The following is a 23,650-nucleotide window of genomic DNA, read 5'->3' as shown; positions in this document are numbered from 1 at the left end:
ATGTAAGTGAATGGAGGGGTATAATGATACAAAGTATAATGTTTTAATATAAACATTTTGTGTTACTTGGAGTTGTCTCAATTCATTAATAAGTTGCTCTGAGTTACAAATGGAGAAGCTGTAGGTTTTTAAATGCTCTGAATAAATTGTGTATTTTGTTTTTCTAAAAGCCTAGTAAGTGATTTAGCCTTACCAACAATGGGTCACATAGTGTTGCCTGGCTTGTGGATCTTTGTGAACGCAAATAGTTTAGGGGTATCAGAAGTCATAACCATCTTGTCAATTTTTAATTTTTTGGCACGTGCTGTATGTGTGAGTTTAATGATGTGTCTATGAAATTCGTCAACGTAGTTATTTTCAATCTGTTTGCAGCAAGTTTCTCTGATATATTGGTTTAAAAGGGCTTTGCATTTCTCTTCTTTCAACATTACCATTGATCTACTTTTATCAGCTTTTTGCATGATGATTTTTTTTTTTTCTGACATACTGTATTCCAGTCTTACAATGTCTGAACTATTTTATTAACTGTTAGTTTCTACTTTACATAATGCTTTTTTTTTTTTTTTTAGAAAATGTAATGTAAGAAAATCTTCCAGATTAAAGGGCATCACCTAAAAGTTGATGTCTTTTTAGTTTAGAATCCAAATACATTAATTTTATATAGTTCCATTTGAATTTTGAGTTAATCCCCAATTCCCTCAAGAGAGTACATAGGAGTTCTTTAGCTGATTTAATAGCATCTTTTGTAACTTAACCACTAACAAAAAAATTATTTTCAAACATTGATTGAATAACAAATATTGAGCTGTAAATTTATTTAGGCCACCCTGTATATATTAAGGAAACTTGCTCAAAAGTAAAGTTAAAATCTTTCTACAGTGTACCAAAAATCCATCCCTTCTTGAAATGTGATTTCATTTCCAGTAGGAATGAGTTTTTGGTCATCTTCTCTACAGCTGTGGAATTCTTTGGAATATTATGAATATTTTCTTCTTTAATATTTTCATAAGTTTATCACTATATAGTACTTGTACTGATGTTTTATTATCTACTAATTCTGTTAGTTTATTGCTTTTCTAATTTGTATAAACTGTATGGACCTAAATGAAATGTTTGAAAATAATGATGTTTAAATAATAGTGTTCTTTTTGTAAAAAAATTTATTGCCAGTACACACACATGATGATTAAAAAACTTGTGATTTTAGGAAAAATGTAACTAACTAAAAACAATGTTTAATTTTACTAATTATTTATTTATTTTTTTTATAAATGAATACATTAATATTACAGCATTTATAATATTTTTCAAATGTTTTTTTATATTTGTTTCCACTTTAAATCCATAACAAGAAACAGGAAAGAGTGTCAACTGCTAAATACCCTTTTAATAACCACATTATTGTCTTTTTCTTTCAAAATATTGTCATTAGCACTTCTCCATACCTTGTCTCTTAACAAGAACATAGCAGAGACAGACAATACAATACAGTGAATTATTGTTTTTTCATTGAAAGATGTACCCAATGATGTAAAAAGCATATGGATCATTTGTTTTTTTTTTGTTATCTCCAATTGGCCAGTAGCATTTATTGTGGTGATAGTGATCCAGTTCAGTTTGTTTATTTTTATCATGCCAGGCACCATATTTCATTCCTGAACATTTAGAATTTTTTCTACTGAGCAACTGCCAATACTGTGTACTGATTATATAGGCACTTTTTTTGGTATGGCATACTGGTGTGTTCTGGCAAAAAATCAGCCTTGCTTAAATGTGTTATGTAATCGTTGTGGACTAGAATGTGGCTACAATAATAACCAATACAAATTACTTTGACATGAAGATTGATGGGTAAAACTCATTTTGTACTAAATTTAATAATTATATTAATTCAAAAATTAGGTTTTCTAGAATTTAGAATATTCTACTTACTATGCAGATGTTACCAGTTAGGCAATTTGACATCTGGCTGATCTTTGTTTCCAGACCAATTAAAAATAAATATGAAATCGTACAAAATCATATATGGTTGGTGGATTGTTGTCAAAATCATCCTCAGTCAGTGCAGTGGGTGACCTGTAAAATTATTACTCTTAATTATTAATTGATCTGGAAGGAAAGATCTGATACTTTAATTAGTAGTGCATCTTCATGGTAAGCAAAGTTTTGGGTTCAAACCCTATTCAAATTGCCCTTTTCTTTCCAAAATATTTTAAATTATTAAATTTAGTACGGGATACCTAACAACTTACCTCTTCTTTGGACCAAATTACTATGTCTTGATTATTAATAGCAGCAAAGTTCTAGGCTGAAATTACTCTGGCAGTTAATATTTGGCAATTTTGTAATTTAGGCTTAGATATTTACATAAGTGATATAATTTACAAATTAAATTGATTAAAATAGAAAAATTAATAATAATCTCTTTTGTTCATAATACTAGAATTCTCGGTTAAAGTTTACCTAGGGAACCCCAACAGGCGCACTTCCAGAATCTCGATAGCATTTGCGATTAGAATGTGAATTTTTAATTTTCATGGGCCCCAGGATGCATGTTCTAATCTAACCTAATCTATCCTAATAAATTACCAAATTATTGGTAATTTATTATGGAATAGAATTGGTTAGGTTAGGTTAGATGATGTTCCCTGATTCCAGCAAACAGAAGAAACGAATAATTTGGTAATTTATTAGAATAGGTTAGGTTAGATTAGAACATGCATCCTGGAGCCCATGAAAATTAAAAATTCGCATTCTAATCGCAAATGCTATTGAGATTCTGGAAGTGCGGCTGTTGGGGTTCCCTAGGTAAACTTTAACCAAATTCTCTAATGCTTTTTTTAATTTTTGATAAAGTACAAAATATACAGATATTTATTTCATATTAGCAGGTTTTTTTATATTTAATTTCATTATGTTTGACATTTTTTTCGTACTGTGTTATGATTTTTTTATGAAATTGTTTTAATAATCAAGGGCTAAAAGTCTGTCCTTCTAAGTTCATAGTGAAATTAGCACAACAAAATCAAAAAATAGCTATATTCAAGTATAATTCAGGAATTTAACCATCTGAGGTATTCAAAATTTAAAATAATTGTTTTTTGTTATGAAATTAATATTAATATTGTCATCTACTCAAGATTCTTTGATTTTATTTTTATAAACAATATAAATAATTATTCCTCTTCAATGTTATATATTTTTAAGCTGATAATTTTGAATTATTTCCATTGTTATAGTGTCAGACCACCACCGTAAAATAATTTCTATTTAGCATGTTCTTTGTCTATTCTTATGACATCAAAAAATTTCATAACCAATTACAATATCATTTGAAAAATTGTTTTTAAATTTTTTGAAAATAAGGAAGTCTTACTAGGGTTATGGTATTTGTATAAAAAAGCAATTTGTTTTACTATTTGATTGATTTTATATTAGTCTTTTAATATAGTCAAGTAACTTTGTTGTTATTAATGTACGTGGTACAATCCAAAAGTTCGGGGAATGCAGTAATCTATGACAACAAAAGCATGTATTTGAAGTTACAGCATATGAAATGGATTCTACCAAACCACCTCTACGTGTTCAGGTTAATTTCACCCATGTCATGTGATTAAACCGCGAGCGCTGCTGTTTATACGTCGCAGGACAAAGGTAACTATCTCTGTAATCAAAGTGGAGTTTCAAGAACAACCTCTAACATTTCGACTTCACCGTGACCTTTCACCGTAGAATCACCGTACACCTTTCTTAGCAATTTTAAAATCTTCGTAGGTGTTTTACCTAAACGCTGACAAAATTTAATGTTGGAGGTTGTTCTTGAAACTCCATTTTGATTACGTCGCAGAACAAAGATAACTATCTCCGGAAAAAAACAGCAGCGCTTGCGGTTTAATCACATGACATGGGTGAAATTAACCTGAACTCATAGAGGTGGTTTGGTAGAATCTATTTCATACGCTGTAACTACAAATACATGCTTTTGTTGTCATAGATTACTGCATTCCCCGAACTTTTGGATCGTACCACATATATACAATTATTCATACATTACATAATTAAACTTTTTAAATAAAATTATTCTGTGGTTCAAATAAAATATTGGTGTAAAAATGACTATATATAAATTTAATAATGATGGAATTTCTTAATAAATTTGTAGAGTTCAGAAAGAACGTGCATTAGCAGCCGAAAAAGAGAAGCTAGTAGTGGAACCAGCGAATCAACCGGCTCTGCACCAAAAATCCCAGGAACAACTTATGAACAGAGTGGATGGAACCACTAAAAAGTAAAACAATTTTCTTTTTAATTAATTTAAATGAGAAATTATCATTTAAGTATTTGTTTTAAATGTTCAGTTCAGTTAAATATTTATTGTGAATAATTTGATGTGGCATGTTTAAAATGTTATATTTTGAATAAGTACTAAAATTACATAAAAAAACATGGTTTTTACCTCCAAGAAAATAAAGGGGGATTTCTTATCAATTCTGATGTCTGCATTTTAAAATTCAGCATGAAAATGTCACATGTTAGTTTTCAGGTATTGAAGCCTTACATCAGTTATTTGTGTATTTATTAAATAATGTAAAGTAGATGATATAACACTACCAATATTAGGAATTAATACCACAGAAAGCACTCTCAGTGAAGTAAAACAAACAGTTGAAATATGAAACCGATAGTGTTTCTAAACCGGAACTGAGCTTTGTTGCTAGGCTTGGATCAGTTTATTGAGAACAGATGATATTCAAATAAAATAAATTTTCATTTACATTGAACAAATTATATTAATCTCCAGAATTTAATAAGAATCTATTGTAATTGTAATCAGACAGACTACTGTGGTTGTTCGTGGAGAGAGGCTTGTAAACCCGTGAATGCACGTTACAAGTATGAACACAGACTGTTACACAATTAAAAGTTCTTTTATTTCTCCTCCGGAACATGGTTCTTTTCTTTTCTAATTACAAATGATCCCAACTGGAATAACTTCACTGAGGAAGGGGGGTCACCACGTACAAAGAATCACACCTGCGCTCGTAACACAAACTTTTTACACCCGACTGAAAACTAAACTTATATCTACCTTAAAAACTAAAAAGGAAAGGGGAAACAGATAGATTTAGGAAAGACGGAAAGTATATAGAAACAGATGGAAGGTACCCGGGTCTACGTTGATCGGTATTTTCGCTGGAGTGTATTTCCACAATAGCAGCCGTTTTTCTCTCTTTTTCCTTGTCCGGCTGTCTGCCCTCGACGTTTTTCGATTCCCTCTGTGCTCCCTCGGTTTTGTGTCTATATTCCTTTGACCTCGACGGTCCTGTAGCCTCCTTTCAATCTTTCCCGTTTCTCATCGATCGCTGGCTCACACTTCCGTCCTTCTCGAGGTCCAGTAGAAAAGTGTTCCTTGTTCCACCACTTAGCCTTCAGGGCGTCTTCTCCTTTTTTTGTTCTTACTCAGGAGGGGTAATCCTGCCCTCCAGCGATAACGGTCAGGTTGTTGAGACAAAGGAGAAAGGAACGGAAATAAGAGAATAGAATGAAGGAAGAAGGAAGATAAAAAATATATATATATGTATTTACAACTTATGAACTAAACAAGAAAACAATATGGCTGATGGCCACACTACAGTAATTTTTGCTATTTGAAATGAGTATAGTTGGCTAAAATAGGAATCTGCCTTCACAGATTTGCTAATTGTCAAAAAGACAAGTGGTGCATCTTCTAATTTATTTTTTATTTTTATTGGGCTGCAGTTTGAAAAAAATGTAATTTATAAGTGCCAACTGTCGTCCAACTGTCTGTCTGTCCAACTTTAATCTTGAGAACAATGTTAGATAGATGAAAGTCAAGACCAGATATGGATAGTTTGGGGGCAGGAGGCCACAATCGACTACATACAAACTTCCATTCTAGACCAGAAGTGATGTGAATTCAATTCAAAAATTTTTCTGAATGGAGTTACATACATGACTGGCAAGACATTACAAATTGAGTGGGAAACATATATTTTAAATTGAATAAATTAAGAATATGATTAAAAATTGCAGCTCGGTATTGTGACAATGTTACAATAAATAATTGCTTGCTCTATTTTCATTTTACTGTGTGTTATAAAACTTGAATATAATTAAATATTAATATGAATAAAAGCCACATTTAGCTTGTAGAACAGCCACTTTTAGTGCAGATCTTTTGATATCTTATAGGATCAAAGTATGGTTTGAATTTCTCATAAAAATGTAGATTCCTATCCTGATACATCTGGTGATATTCAAAATGGTGTAAATAAGTAGAACCATCTTAGAATGTTTTCTACAGATACATGTGCTATGTCTACATTCTATTTGCATATACACCATTACACAAAGATGTGTTGTATAACTTTTGATCCTTGTGGTGATATGAAAATCTTTTAATGCTAGAGATATTAAAAAATTTTTGTTGGGTAGTGTAATTATTGCTTTCCTGTCATAATCCAACTGAGAAAAATCATTTTGTTATTAGTATACGATGATATATAGTTTACATTTTTCCTGAATTATAATCTTTCCAAAAATAATTTTAATAAACAGAAAATATCTTCAACTCAATTTCTATAAATTGAGTAATCAGCATAAAAATATTAATTTGTAAATTTTTTCTTCTTTAATTAAAATTTGTAGATATATTTCATTTGAGGTTTTTCTGTTTAATTCAAAAGTTTATTTTTAAAGATACATGTTTTATAACTCAAATTATAAGAAACCATAAAAAAAGTTGTAGTAATAGATCAAAATAACTTTTTCCTTTACTGATGCAATGAAGAGCAATTACTTAAATCTTTTATATTATTTTATGCTTGGGAAAAGAATAAGTACTGTTTTTTAAATAATTATCTTCAAAATTTGCCCAATATTAATGCAAAGATTTATGATTGTTTTATTTTGTGACATGTTTATTTTTGATTTGCAGATATTTTATTTCTGGTTTGTTTATAAATATATAAATGTTACAAAATTTTGATACCATAAAAATTTTATATTAATACAATGTGCAGTGGAATTCTAGTGAATTCCTTGTGTTACTATAAATAGATAATGCTTTTTATTTATAGTCTTTGATGATGCATGATGACCAAACAGATATTTTTAAGTAATTGATTTATTTAAATTAACATTTACTTAAATATCATGAAAATAACTGCAAAGTTTAAGTAATCAAGATATTCATTTATTTATATTTTTAGAAATATTTTCTTATATTAATTTAACCCAGCAACAACACACCAAGTAGAATTTAGATACATGTCACAAAATAGAATATAAAATTAAACAGTTGACAGATTAGAATAATATACATTTTAATTTTAGAATAAATAACAATTACTTTCATGATATTTGAGTATGATGATCATGTTTTACACAGTTCTAAACATTTACAGTTGCAATTTGTAAATGAATAAGAAATATCTTGTAGCAATAATTATTCTTATTTATATATATTATTAACTTAAGATTTTTCTGTAAACAACTATTTGGTCTTAAGTATTTATTAATATGACAAAATTGAAAATTTATAATTAATTACAGTTTTGATTAATTTTTCATTTAGTTATGAAGGCATCTGATAGACAATAATGAAGAGTCAAAAAAATAATAGTAATAAAAACTGATACAAGTTTTAACCAGCACTGGCGAAGAAAGTGCTTTAAGGCAAGGAAATGTATACGTTTGAATCAAGAATGAGAATACGAAAAACAATGAATCGTTCAGACTTTAGTGTGAATAATCACCCATTTACATTTCTTTGTGGGGTGTCTTAATGGCATATATTGCTCTTTCTACTAGTAAACATAATATATTTAATAACTGAAGTCAACAATGATGAGCTTATTTTGCAAGATCAGCTGTAGATAATGTCGGATGAAGAAAATGTCTCAGGAAAATGTGGGAGATTAACGTGCTATAAGTTGACTGTTATGTGTTCATGAAACAGCCAATTCCAAGAATTTGTTTCAATGAATGATATTCTGCCAAAAATAATTTTTTGTTACAATGAAAGTTCTCATAGTGCTATTATATGCAATGACATTTATCTGCTGTGTCAGTTGTTCACTTGTTCAGTTTTACTTTTTTCATTCGTTTAGTGTGATAAGTTATTGATAAACATATCTTGTGGACTTACTGTTATTTATTGTTATTCTCTATATTTGAATTATGAACAAAATCAATTAATTTAACTTCAAACTAAAAATATATAGTTCTTTATTATTTTAAAAGTTTATCATATCATTTGCATACCGTAAGTTTTAAGGAGTAAACATATCATGCAGCTCAGAAATTTCATGAGAAATTTATTCAAAGTCATGATTTGTTTTTTAAAAAAGCAGCAAAATGTCATGGTAAATATCTTTCTATTTATTTTATGGACTACTGTTTTCATTTTTAATCCTTTGGCAATTTCCAAAGCAATCGTTTTATTAGTATGAATAAATATTCTTTTAACAGGAGGAAATTTAGAGCAAAATATAACTGCAGCTAATTTTTCTTCATTATATATATCGTATATATACGTATATATAAATAAATATATATACACATACACACAAATGGAAACTATGTATATTTGGCATTTTTAGTAAAATGAAATATTTTCAAGAAAAGCCTCCAATAAAAAATCACTGTACAGATATCACCCTGTATGATCAATTGTACAGTTAAGAAACAAATAGTGATATTTTTTTGGTTGCATTCGTATAGATAGTAATATTTTTATTATTCTATTGTGACTAGTTTTTCAAAGAGAGAAATTTATCATCATATGGAAATGTATTATAATTGAATTTAGTTAAGGTAGATCAGTCCAAAAATAATTTTTTTGGAGCTTCTCCCTGACTGATACATTCCACATTACTCTTTTATTTTATTTTAGAGATTTTTAGTTTCCATTGAATCTTTTTTTTTATGCATTTTGATTATTTATTGCATTAAAACACGTGCATGCCAGGATTGTTATCATTTGCTTGAACATTATATTATAGATCTGATTGAAAGTTTAAAAAGGGAAAAAATGTTTAACAAGTTGCTAAGCATTACTCTCCTCTTAATGTTTTCATTGCTGTTAAATATTTAAAATATATTTATTATTAAGTATTTTTTTTGTTATTTTTCTGTGTTAGTGGCATATTTGATGTTGTTGCCATTGTATTTTATTAAAAAGTATTTTCTTTTTAAAATTTAATCAGTATTGTTGGCATTATAATGATTGTATTTTGGGTGATTCATCCTACAAATTATAAATATAAGATGACTGCCCAAAATACTTTTGTTAGTGGTAGTGACGTAGTCATTGCTTTATTATATATATAAAATAAATAAATAAAATAAATTGTACGAACTGTGATTTTAAAATAGGGTCATTTAATTTTCCAGACATATTAGTAAAATGAAATTAATTTCTAAATAATCCTGAAGAAATTGTTGACTTTGAATGAACAAGGCAAGTTTTTACTGACTTCTCTTTCCAAATAAAACTAGTGACAATTAAAAAAAAACTAAATATGTTATTCATAAAATATTACTTAACTTTCATCTGTTGTATTACCAGTAATGCTACTTAGGTGTGTAGTATATGCTTGGAGAGAATCAACTTTAACTGCTGCTGTATTGTTGCAATTTATAAAAAAAAAAAGAAAAAAAAGAAAAAACCTTACTCAACTCTCTAGCATCTGCCACCCATCAAATTTTCTCGGAATATCTGTATTTTATCATGTGTATTAACATTGCAATTTTAACATTGACACGTATTGCTACGTTTCTTCTTTGAGCTCATAAAATATTAAACACAAGTGTTGATGGGAATAGTCATTTTAGGAGACGCCCTTCAAACACTCAAATTGCCACAGTTGTTATTGTAAATAATTGTTGATTGTTTTCAGAGGTTTATTCTATTCTTCAACACTTGTGACGAAAGCTGCCACATGGATTTTAATGAGTGCTTAGCACTTGATTTTGGTAGTGTGATAAGATACGCTCAAGAGATAATGCTGTGTAGCTGCTATGTGGCACGCTTGCAATTCATACCATTTTGACCGTAAATCAAGAAATGTGCTGTTTTTTCCAGTTTTTATTTTTATTATTAATTTTTTTTTTTAAATTTTGTCCCGTTTGTATAAGTTATGAAAGTGTTTTTTAACTTTGTCCGTACTCTCTGTATGAAAAGAACATGTACAAATGCTCAATGCAGTATATCAGTATAATTTCTCAGTGTGTAGAATCATCACTTGGAGATAATCAGTTTGCAAATATTTAATGTAATCAGTAATATTGTTAATACTCTAGAAAAATTAATGCTCTGTAGTAAACAAATAGATATTTCTTTTTAAAAGTTTTAATGTTTGAAACCAAATGCTGCTAAAAGATTCTATATTGACAGTTTTTGGTGACTAATTATAATAGATAGAACATTTTAAATGTTCTTTGACTTACTATGCTGTTAGTTAACAGAGAATAGTAATTCTCTCATATTATTGTAAAAATTTCTTTGTGTTGAAATTTTAAAACTAAAAAAAAATTACAAAATTTGCAGAAATCTGATTATTAGCCTAAAGTATGTACACAAGATTTAAGTGGACTGTAAATTGTTCAAATTTATTCCTCATGATTTTAAAAGCATTATCGTCTTCCCATTGCAGCAAGAATGGTGGAGTCGATGTGTGCTCCAGGTAAAGAAAATTTAAATGTGATTCCGTAAATATTTTAGGCTATCTTTCGGTTTCTGCCATCAACAATATTACTTCATTCATTTCTCGTCGTGTAATTCGGCTGATCATATTTGCCGATTCAAACGAAAAATACTCCATTTATAATTTCTTCCTTTGTTATAAAATGTCTAGTCATATTGCACATTGTTCTTTGTTTCTTTACCCTTCTACAAATGGTGTATAATTCCCATCCCTTTTGTTATTGATACATATATATATATATATATATATATATTATATGTGTGTGTGTGTACTGTACATGCATACATATATACATATATATCAGTGTAGTATATGATATACTATACATAAAAATTATGGCACCAGTAAGGAGCCATAATTGTAGAATTTCAAATATTAATCTATATTTATTTTATGGGTCCATTCCTTGTAAATATTTAGTTAAAATATATATATATATATATCTATATATACAAAAATTAAATTCCATATTTTTGAAGTGCAAAAAGAAGAAAAATGGAGTGTTCTTAAACGGGTGTGCCTCATAAGAGAAAGAATTGAATAAAAAGTCCTCAGTTCCTGTCAGTTGAAAAATATATTTGCCTCCATGAAATAAATTTTTATTTTAAAATTGTGAATAAGTTTTTTTGTTTTTTTTACTACTTGTAATATGTTGATCTGACTTCGGTATCCATTAGATTTGAATTTATATATATATTTTTTCGTCTGTTAATTCTAAATTATATAGTTTAAAGAACATATAGTTTAAAAGAAAAGAATTATATGCTCTTTTTAAATTCATACAATAAAAGTCTTAATAATTTTATGCAAAATGTGTAATTTTGTATCTTCAATTTTTTTAATTTTGTAAACTTTTGTTTAAATAATTGTTTACAATGTTAAATATATGAAAGAAAGAAATGATACAAACATTGTAAAAAAAGAAAACAAAATCAGCAATAGTTCTTATTATCACAGTATTCTTTACTGTTCTATATTGTGCAATGAACATTTTAGTTTTAGTAAACTGAAATTTTTAATTCTCTCTCATCTATTCACTTAATATAATTGTACACAAAATTCAGATACAATGCATGGCATGGCACAGCTAATTTGTCATGCAGTGCCTTGATGTATCGATGCCCTATTACCCGATTTATCACCTGATTAAAATGTTCATATCTTCTTTAATCCATAATATATATATATATTTTTTTTTTATCTGAATAAAGTCATACTCAAAATAAATTTTGATTATTATTAAAAATATTATAGTATATTTCTGCTTTATTTGAAAGGATGATGTCTGATTAAAAGCTTCCAAAGTTTTCTAAATGAATTCTGAATCTATCAATGGGTAGATAAGTTCAAAATATACTGCTTGTTAAAAGTTAAGATATGAAACTAATTTTTTGTGAAGTCTTTGCATATTGATATTTGTAAAATGTGGTAAAAGTAATTTATTTAGTATGCAAATATTAAATTCTTTTTCTGTTAAAATCTTATTTGATTATAAGCACTTTTCAGTATTTTGGCTATGAAAGTTTGAAAATAACTTATCAATATAAAAGTTATTTATGATAGTATTTAAAAGCTTTGAGACTAATCAGACACAAGCTGAGATGTCTTGTAGATCAGGATAATCCCAGAATTAAAAACAGACAACAATTAATTTCTTGCCCTAACTGCTAGTTATTTATAATGATCACAACTTACCATTTTTGTGTGAAGTTTATATCATCTGTATTATGTTGATGATTGTTGGAAAAGGCCTTTGTGCATTATTTCATCATAACACATGTCAAAAGACATCTGTCAAAACCCATTTAAATTGCAGTTGCCAACATTATTATAGAATTCTGTTTGGAAACTTTCTTGTTTTGTCAAGATTGGAGAACAAGAATGTTATAGGGGTTTAATGTTTTGGAGAGGAAAGTGAAAATATCCAACAAACAGTGACTAGTCACTGATCTAACATATATTCCAATAGAATGTTTGTTGGGTGTTTTTAAAAGATTTTATCAACCTTTATAATCTTATCTAGAACTGTGTGAGAATTTTTTTAAAGTATATGCTACTGTTAATTTCATTCTTCATGTCTAGAAGAAGAGGATCATTCAATTTTAATTTTTTTTTTTATACTGTTTAAATGTATTTTAAACATATTTTAAAATTTAGCTATTTTGTTTGCATATCTTTTTATATTATACTATGGACAAATTTCATTTGATTATATACATAGTGTTTTGAAATATTTAGACTTTTTCTCTTAACTTTTGATGAGCAGTATAGTTCTAGTTACCCGAAATCCTTAAGACCTCACTCTCATTTTACTAAAATAAAATTAGTTATAGATATATAGATATCAAAAGATTACTTTAAGAATAAAACAAATAAAACAAATTAAATGTTAAAAGTAAAATATTTTATCCATTTTTTTAATTAAAAAAAAAATTGTAATTTATGCCAGAACTCCAAATTTATTTTAAATTATTTAAATCTCTCTCTAAAATAGGAAGGAAGGAAATTTTATCAATTAGATTTAACAATTAAAAAAATATAATTAAAACATGCCAGGACAAAATTACAAAATTAAATGTGTAAAAGTATCACAAAAGTTCAGTGTGAAAAGGACTTTAAAATTTAAAAGAAGACACTTTTGTGATACTTCTACATATTTAATTTTGTAATGGATTTAACAAGTTTTCTTTAAAAATTCATATTTTAAAATATTTCACATATCATTTCAAATTGTTTCCAGATTTATTAATAGAAATGCCACACTTGTCCGAAATTCTCAGAAAAACAAATTTGGAATTACTGTAAAGTTATAATATAGTTATAATTCTAAATTTAGAACTATAAAATTTAACAATTAAAAAAGTGGTGTCAAGATAATACAAGCCATTAAAATTTAGATTCAGAATCTCAAAGTTTTTAAACTCAACTATTGAATTTTGGATTTTGAATCAGGTTTAATTCTAATAATTAGTTACTTCAATAAATTTAGAATTTTAAAACAATCCTGAAGACTTAAATTACTTTAAGTTATCTGAATTAAATCAAAACACAAACATTAGATTATTTATGTACTTAGCATTGTCTTTACCATATTTGAAAAAAATTTCCCTTTTAGTTAAGGACATTAGTAATATATCAATCAAGAATATAGAAAGGAATTCTAGTATTCAGTATGACATTTAAAAAATAATAATAATTTCGAACGTAAAATATTTCTTATTTAAAGATTAATGTTTGCTTCTATATTTAGGTAACATTTGATATTTTTTTAATATAATTAAATGTAATTTCTACTTTAATTTCATTTTCAAAAAAATTTAATTTAAACCAACTTTTCATTCAGAAATCTGATCAAAATAGAAGAGGAAGAGAGAAATCATTTCCATTTGTATATATGAATTTTTTCCTTGCTTTGAGATTTTGAATCTGCTACATAAAAAAAAAAAAACCTTAAATATAGCCTATGATGTCTTGTATAGATCTGTAAAATATACAATTATTAATTATAAATGGTTGTAACATCAAACATTTCAAATAAAAATGGCAAATTGTAGAAATTATGAAAAATATTATTGTTTCAAATTACATTTTCATAGAGTTCGAGGAATATTATTAATTAATAATGCTATGTATCGTATAATCGAGGGGGATTTTCATACGGAAAACATTGAATTAAGTTGTTCAACATGCTGTTTTTGACTAAATATAAAAAAAACACCTTACCACTGGGGTATATAAATTTCTTTACTAAACACTTTTCGGCCTTGTTTGAGCCCTGGTCGGGTAAATTGTGTTCGAATTCGGAACAACATCGAGCATTTCTTTACAATTTCACAATGGAATTAACAAGAATGTAGGTTAACGAATTTTTTAATATTAAAATCCTAAATTTCATTAATAGAACCGAAAAACGTTGAGTAAAGAAATTGAAATACCCAGTGGTGAGGCGGTTTTTATATTTAGTTAAAATAGGAGCCGGGTTAGAATAGATTGTTATATTAAAGCTGTTTTTGTTTTAATAATAATTCCGTTGGATCCGTCGAGATAGTGCACGTTGACGTAAATTTGACGTCAAATTGATACGAAAATGTATTTTATCCCAAACGAACTGACCAATTTAATTTCCTTTGTTTCGTAAAAGGAGTATTAGTTTCAAAATTTAATCATTAATAATTGAACAGTTATTAAAAGTGAAGTAAAAAATGCATTGTCTGAAAATACTGTATTCGCAATGCTATTTGGTGGAAATTGTGAAAATTATGTCAATTTGACGGCTCTGTTTAATAAAAAATAAAATTAATTATCTGAGATGGATAAAAATAAAGTACGTGCTATTCTGTTCTTTCGGTTGGAATGATGCAGACTTGTATCTTAATTTGAAGTCACCTCGAGTTTTAAAATTGTTTATCCCAACCAAACCTATCGTCTGATAAGATATAAAACGAATGGAAATTAAAGACTGGTTTTAACCGCAAAGTTTCGATTAATGAGAATTATAATTAAAATATGAGCTATATCCGCAAGTTTATGTAAGTAGAAACCATTTTTCTATTATTATTTAATTATTAATGCTTAATTGCGTAAGTTGATTTAAATAAACTATTAAAAAAGAGTTGTAATATTAAAGTGTTCTCTCATTTTCAAAAGTGAATCCTAAATGTAATAAATCCACTTTAGCCTGCGGTAAATATCTAAGTTTACAATACTGTTTAATACTCAGAAAACCATAGACGAGTCATGGTAAATCGAATTGTAATTTCCCATGGGTTGGATATCGTAAATGGAAGTTTTGTTTCTGGAAATATCAAACTGCAGTATCGTGTTGAGATCTGAAAAAAAAAAGTCAGGAAATAGGCTGTATCTATCTACTGTGCATATTTTAGAGAGATGAGAAAATGCGTGAGAATAAGTAGACATTTTTTATAAACGTTTATTTTAGATCTAAACAAACGCATTGTTTAGGAAATGATACGAAATAGCTAAGCTTTAAATTATCTTATATTTGTCTTAAGGCATTTTTCCGCCTACATTCATTTAATGTCATGTACAGTACGAAATGGGGTCGTAAAAGTATCCTTTTTGGAAACGGTTTAATTAAATAAAAAGTGTGTTTATTATCACGAAATTCTTCCTCGTCCTTTAAATCAACCATTTTAATTCGAGTATTGTGAAAAACCGTGTTACTGACTCCAGGAAAAAGAATCGTTTTCGCCATCCGAGTGCTGACTTTTTGTAACATTCCTATCCAATGAATAACGATGTAATTTGAAGCACCTTTATATTGCTCTGACTACTATCTGAGGAAAATTACAATGTAAAACTTAGCAGTAATAGTTTACAGCATTTATTTCTTTAAGATATTAATATTTACCTTGAGAAGATTTGATATCACAGGTTTGATTTTTATGTTGCGTGATTTCCATTATTATGAACTCAATGTTAAATAAGCGTAGTCTTTATATTTAACATTGAGTAGGGCCGTGAAACTGGATATTGTAAGATAGTTTGCTAAAACATTAATCTATTTTTTTTATAATAAAATAATTACAGGGCATCATTCGAAAGTAAATACGCAAGTTTTAATTTTTTAAGAAAGTTATTTGAAATGTCTTAACAGGATCGCGTCAACGAACTGAAAATTAGCATTACTAGTAGAACACCGTGAAACGGATACTATTGTAATTTTATTTAGGCTTATCGCAATAGTATTCGTCCCGAGCGGCAATCGTGTACGTATATATATAACACGATTGCCGCTCGGGACGTACTCGTCACATTTTGACAATGAACACTTCATAAATATCTCATGAATGGAAATGTTTCCTTGAAGAGTTATTTTGATTACTGTTGAAATATTCATTTCGAGAGGTCCCCTTTTATCAAACACGAAGGTGTTTGATAAAAGGGGACCTCTCGAAATACTTTAGCATATCTATTTCTTGGAATTAATGTAAACACTTAAAAGATAACCATACTTAAAATACGAGTAATGATCTCGATAGATTCGAATTTCATAGGAAGTGTTTAAAGTATTTTAATAGGTTTTGTTGGGCATCTCAAAACTACCCTGTATATCTATGCCGGTTTAAATCGTACATTGTAAACGCACGCCTGTTTCGGATTTCACAAATTATTTATCATTAAAAGCAGGATTTTAACTTTTAAAAATGTACGGCACGTGGAAAATTACTACTGACATTTTTGATACAGACCAGTACACGCCGTCAGGAAATCCGTAATCCGAGAACACCTGCAATCCGACAATATCGGCGAAAATGACCGTTTCTGAATATCGAAAAGAATTTTGGATAGAAATAAAATAGTTTTCGGTATTGAATTTTATAAATGGTTCATACGTGCAATACAGATTTGATACGCATCCGCTGTATAGGTTATTCTGGACATAACGTTCATTTTTATAGGATAAGTTGTTCTACATTTAACAAAAACAATATTAAATATTGTTAAATATAGAAGAATTTTCTTGAAAAAAAAATTAATTATAATTTGATTTTTGAATGTATAAAAGAAGAAAAAAGTTATGTTGGAATTCCATTTGGAGAAAGAGAAATTTTATAAGCGATGGTATAGTCTGTAAATTTTTAACAATATTTACTCCCTTTTTTTAGCATTATACTTTGTAATTGGTAAATTATTAACGTTTTTTTTATCAAGAGTCATGGCAGTGATTCCGTGCCAAATAGACTAATTACATATATAGGAGAGCTAGAGTTGCGATTTTTCGGGGGTCGATTTCTCCGTCTCCAACGTCTAAAGTAATTCTGAATATTTCGTTATATGTATATTCATCCGACAATGCATACGCTCCTATAGAAAACAACTGTTGGGTCTAGAAAGCTCAAATTTTAAACTTAATCATCTCCATCAGTGAGGTGCTGCCGAAACTTCCGGGTCGATAGGTTAAAGTTAACGGCGGGGTTCCCCTAGAGCTATTTCACTTTTATCGCTTAATTTCATACTTATAAGAATAAAGTTGCGTGGAAACAAATGAATTTTATTCGAAATGACGAAAGCTCAAATTTATGCCAATTAAAACATTTTATAACTATTTTACCAACGGCGTATTGAAAGCGATCGTCGCTGAGCGCCGATCGAATTGTACAGTCCGTCATGTCCTGATGTAATAATGCAATCCAAACAAAAACATTTGAGATGTAAAAAATTTCTGACAATTTACACTACAGTCAATTTCTTTTGAGTTTTTCTTTGGTAAAGATAAGCTTGGCATCCACAAGAAGCGCCAAGCTTATCTTTACCAAAGAAAAACTAAGAAAAGAAATTTTACTGTCATTTAAATTGTCGTCGGAAGTTTTTACTTTGCGCATATTTTTTTTTACATCTCAGATGTTTGTGTTTTAATTTAGAAAATATTGAATAATTAATCTAAAACTCCAGATTTAGAAAAATCCGTAATCACTTTAGTCCTTGTCTGGGTGATGCCAGATCAAACTACAGCATAACATGAAGAATACTTATACAGTAGAGCGTCGATAAGTGAAACGTCGGTAAGTGGAATGGTCGGAAAGTGGAACGATTTTCAGTCGGACTGTGTCGTGCTGAATCGAATGTTTTTGATACTAAATTTACTTCTAAAGTATAATTTTCGTGTTTTTTATATTTTTTAATATATTTATTTTGTTTGTACAAAATGCAGAAATAATTTTTAACGATACGATAGCCTCGATGATTATTATAAAAATTTTCGTTAGGCTTAAAATCGACGAAAATTCAACACGAAGCGACACGCAACGGAGAAAAATTCAACAGGAAGCGATACGCAACGGAGAAAAATTTGAACATCGGACAGGTTAATGTATTTTTTCGTACAAAGTCGGAAACTGGAACAAATCATTAACTGGAAGGACCCCAGTCCCCAATTGGTTCCACTTATCGACGCTCTACTGTATTTCATAAATATTAAGCGTTCAAAAGTCGGAGCATTTCTTTGGATTATCATCGGTAAGTTTCTATTTGCTTAGAATATTACGTTCATAAAATATAGAATAAGCAATTTTGCTTTTTAAGCGAGTGTAAAATTGAATTCAAATTAATACTTTACTTTCATTCCTAACAAATATACCGTATTTTCCGGCGTGTAAGACGACTTTTTAACCCAGGAAAATCTCAAAAGTCGGGGGTCGTCTTATACGCCGGGTGTCATCTTATAGGGCGAGTATATCCCAAACTCTATATTTTAACTGTAAAAGTCGGGGGGGGGGGTCGTCTTCTACGCCGGAAAATACGGTACGTAAAAAACAATTACAGCCTGTAATCTTCTACTAACTAAAACTTCATTTCATCATTGTTACAATTTAATTATAAATTGATTTCGAAAGCAACAAAAAAATATTCGAGTTTCGACTTAACGAAATTTTAGGTTTTTGATAGGTATTGTATAGAATATTACGTACGGTTAACATCATAAAAGTCGTTTAAAACGACTCAGAAATGAATGCTTTTATATACTAAAATGTAGTTTACTATTACTATACTGTACTGTAAAAAGTCTCAAATCAAACATTCTTTGCAAAATATGAGTGTATATTATATAAACTAATCCAAGTTAGTTTATAGTATCGAAAAGTTTTAAAATGGATTATGGAAAGAAAGTAGTGAAGTATCAAAATTGAAATAGGCAAACCAGAGAAAAGGATTTATTAATTACTCGTTTCTAATGAACTATGACATTAAACAACGGATTACCGTGTTTCCCGTGTTTGATGCGTGTCAAATGTCATTTGTCATAAAGTTTTCGTTACTCCCTGGACTGAAACTCAATCCTTTCATTATTCAAAGATATAAATTCTCTACTTTTGCGTTTACAAAATTACGTCAAATCGTGAGCGAAGTTTTCGTGTTTGGCTGAAAACGAAGTCTTAACGACAGTGATCAAAACTTTTATCAAATAATTTTTTAAAGTGTCTTTAGAGAAATTATTCAAAGTGATACAGTAACAGTTAATACATATGGATATTAACGAAGTAAACTAAATTATAGCATTTCCAGAGTAATTGTACATATACTGTATTTTTAAAATTTTGAAAAATTTAAAATTTCAGAACGAAATACAGTATTGACAAAGTATTACAAATGAAGACGAGTACAAGGTAATTGTAATCTTGTCCGCAACTACAGGAACATACATATGGGGAGAACTTAATTAAAATGTCAATTCAGCTGCTTTGGTGTCTTTAGTTGTGAAGAACACAGAAGAAGACTGGAACAAAACAGTTGTAGTTTTCGTCTGTAAGACTTGGTATAATTAAAAACTGGAGGACATTTTTAGAATGGTTTTTTGTGTTTCGAGACAAAGATTACAGCGTTGGAAAGAATGCAACCAACTAATTGGTTCTTCCGTAGGTAACATTACAGTTGTTTCCTACGGAAGTACAGTACATTCGATTTGCATTCTTCAATACAAAATACTTTATAAACGTATCTTTAAATGAATTGAAATTAGCATAGTTTACTCGAACCTAATCACTGTTTTATTTATAGGCCTACTTTGCAGAATTAATTAAAGCGTAACTTATTGGGAAATTTTTCAACGAAAACAAGTTGTAACAAGTAGAAGTGAATTCAAAGTTGAAAAGTTAAAAGTTGAATGTTAGTTTTTTTTAGATTAAAAAGCTTATCGAGCGTTTACATTTATTCACGCAATTCAGATTGTGTAAATGAGAATTTCTAGATGAGATCGTTAAGATTATAGAGAATATTTTTACCCCCAAAAACTCACTTAAGAACTAACGAATTGTAGATGGCTATTAACGAAAATACAGTATTGTTTTTGAAAATCATATCCTTCAATTACTGATACCTTTATATTCTTTATATGTATGTAGTGTTTTAGTTTAGTGGAATTAACATCGGGTTCGAATCCAGATCACTAGCTGAAAAAATTAAGGACGGACTATACCTCATACGTCAAATTTATCCCTCACCATCAGGGACGAGACATCATGGCTTCAACTAGGCCCACAGTGCAGTTTGTGTGAACTCGGAGAGCCTTTAAATCGTACTCATTACAAGTCCGGCGGAAATAGTGAAAAATTTAAAGAAAAGTAAGATTATAATTGACTGTAGAATTTATAATTATTTACACTTTACACGCGATTCGTTGCAATTCAAATGAGCGCAATGAAAGAACGTAATTGAACGTTCTTGCAAATTACGAACATTTATGTACGGAAATTTTTACATTTGTATAATTTTAATAGTTTTAGATTACAAGATAATGTTTCATTATTAATAATTTATTATTATTTACAAGAAATAATGAATGGCTAATAATACTAATTAACATAAGATTTCAGTATATAAAACTGCAGAAGAATCATAATCGATATGTAATAATAATTGATAAATCTTTAGCCATAATTTTATATTTGGCAACAAAATCATATAATCTGAAAGACGGAGTCCGTGTCTATAAAAGAAATCAACGATTTAAGGAAAATTGTGAATTTTTGATTAAACTCGTATTTTTTAATCACATCAGACAATATATCAAGTATTTATGCAAACGAAAATTAGATTGATTGTACAAATTGGAACGATGATTGATAGTCTTGGAAAATTGCTGATTTCTCGAAAACATACCCCAACTACGGAGATTTAAAACAATTCCGTAAATTGATGAGAAATGTTTTCAAAATTTTATTGTTTGTAGTAGAATTATAATCTGATATTAAATCTGCGCGCACAACGTTAAAGAGAGGAGCGTTTTAGTTTGCACGTAGAAATCTATTGTCGATTTATGTTTTCTGTGGCGTACGCGTCGCACAACACCTGTTCCAGCATAACTGCTGGTATAAGGTAAGTTATAGACAGTTTCGTTCTTTAATTTCCATTGTTTATTTTATATATTAAGTTAGGCATATATTTAGCTTGTGTCCAGAAATCCGGACCTCTTCTGGTCCCAGGCTTTCCGGATATTTCGCCTGTTACTGTACTACCATTTAGTTTCAAAATTCATTTTAGTGCCACCAGTTGTTTGCCTTTGAAAGTAGCACTATATTGAGTATAACGAAACTCAAACGATAACAAATATATGTAGTAACTTCATACATCGTTCACAATACAACATCGTATTTAATAATTGTTACTGAAGGATGAAGATCCTTTTACGAGTATCTATTGACGATAATTAGGAGGGCGTTATATTGAGTTTGACATGTAAATTCATTAAGAAGGATAGTAAATTGTTTGAATATCTTATATAAGATGATGCCCACCAGTGGCCGAGTGGATGAAACCATAGAATATTCGTACTCGGTTGCGGGTTTGTGCCTCAACAACGTGGAATTTTCTCGGTTTTTCTTCACGTATTTAAGCTTTAAAGAGAGTAAACAAAATCCCCCACACCCATACAGGAAAATTCCCGATTTCCCCCCCCCGTTTTTCGACGTTTCCCTGAATTCAAAAATGTAAAAATCTAGGGTAGGGGTCATTTTTTTGATCGATCGCCGTACTTTGTTATATATAACAGCCGGGTAAATGAAAGTTTGCTAAATAATTATTTAAGTATCTGTTTTTACATTAAAATACTTTATCTTATCCTCTCCTATCCTATCCTTACAAGCGTATAAGATAAAATTAATAAGATAACGCAATACATGGGCGATCTGTCAAGAGGAGTGCCTCTCGGTAGGTCTTTCAATAGGGGAACTGGCCCTTAGTTGGGTGTTAATAACTCCTGTGATTTTTGTCGAAAATGTCTAAAATTTTGCAGGGAGGTTTGTTTATTAGGAGGATTGATGACGCTAAATTTTAGTGATTAAATATCGAGGGGGTGGGAAGATAAAGGGAGTCGTGTATCTCCAATAGGGTCAAACGATTGTTACTCGCTATTAGCATTTTCAACTTTTTTTTATAAAACCCATCCCTACCCTCAAAATTAAGCTTTTTGCCATTTTATAGTAATTAAAAATATAAAAATATTTTTAAAAATAAAATGTAACAGATGGCGCCGCCAAATTTCGCCGGGAAAGTAAGCAACTCGTTGCTGGATTTTTTATGGGTCGGAGCAAACTGTGTAGTTTTAAAATTATCTTTTAGACAGGGAAAAGATGTTCACGAAAACTTCTGTAAAAATTTCCTAAGTTTTGGTGTATTTTTAAAGCATCTTTTTATGCCATAATTAATTACTAAAACTTAAATGCGTAGATATACTGTAAAAGATCCAAAATTAAAATAGGCCATTGTATTGGGTAAGAACAAAGTCCCGTCACTCTATAGAAAATTAATCGTATGTTTCATTTGTTGCTTGTTTCAGATCAAAGAACGTGAATAATGGCTAATACAAGTAACTATAACATTAAAGAACGTGTAATCGCTACTTGTTGGATTTATAAAGGGAAAGAACAGAAAACAATGGAAGAGGTGCCTGCAGAATTCCAGCAGAGACATGAACAACATTCTCCGCTAAAAAGAATACTTTTCTGGTGTGAGCTTAATATTTTTAGAACAAATCACGCAAAGGATCCCAGTTCCACAGAATTTTTCTGCATTTATTTCATCGGCAAAGATTCCTCGACTTCGTTGCGTTTTTCACATCTGATGGAAGGTTCGCTGCTGCTTCGATTATCCTGTTGTAAAAATCTTACGTTCACACCAGCGAAGTGTTCTTTCTAGCGGAGGCTGTCATCCAAATCTCTGCCGGAATATGCACGAATTTCTATTGTTCTTTCCGTTTTATAAATCCAACAACTAGCGATTACAAGTTTTTCAATGGTTTACTTATTTGAACAGTGGCCGATATTTAAATTGTTTGATCCGAAACAAACAACAAACGGAACATACGATTAATTTTCTATAGGTTGACGAGACTTTGTGCCTATCCTGTATATCAGAATTCCATACAATTAAAGGTCTTTAACGGGGATGTCGCAACATCCCTG

The 23,650-nt window shown here is 29.3% G+C and overlaps 1 protein-coding gene across 3 annotated transcripts in view; it reads left to right on the top strand.

The window, feature by feature from the left end:
- The window catches only part of Camta (Calmodulin-binding transcription activator), a 147,014-nt gene extending 135,664 nt beyond the window's left edge, over positions 1-11,350 (top strand). For all 3 annotated transcript variants that reach the window (XM_067271560.1, XM_067271559.1, XM_067271558.1), the window contains 2 exons: positions 4,163-4,288; positions 7,598-11,350. In XM_067271560.1, coding sequence (XP_067127661.1) covers positions 4,163-4,285 — 123 coding nt within the window. In that variant the 3' untranslated portion in view covers positions 4,286-4,288; positions 7,598-11,350. The remainder of the gene's footprint in view (positions 1-4,162; positions 4,289-7,597) is intronic.
- Positions 11,351-23,650: the final 12,300 nt, after the last annotated feature.

This window comes from Centruroides vittatus, unplaced genomic scaffold (assembly GCF_030686945.1).
Source record: "Centruroides vittatus isolate TY-2023 unplaced genomic scaffold, ASM3068694v2 contig_4, whole genome shotgun sequence".
Taxonomy (NCBI): domain Eukaryota; kingdom Metazoa; phylum Arthropoda; class Arachnida; order Scorpiones; family Buthidae; genus Centruroides; species Centruroides vittatus.
This window is presented reverse-complemented; position numbering and strand designations above follow the sequence as displayed.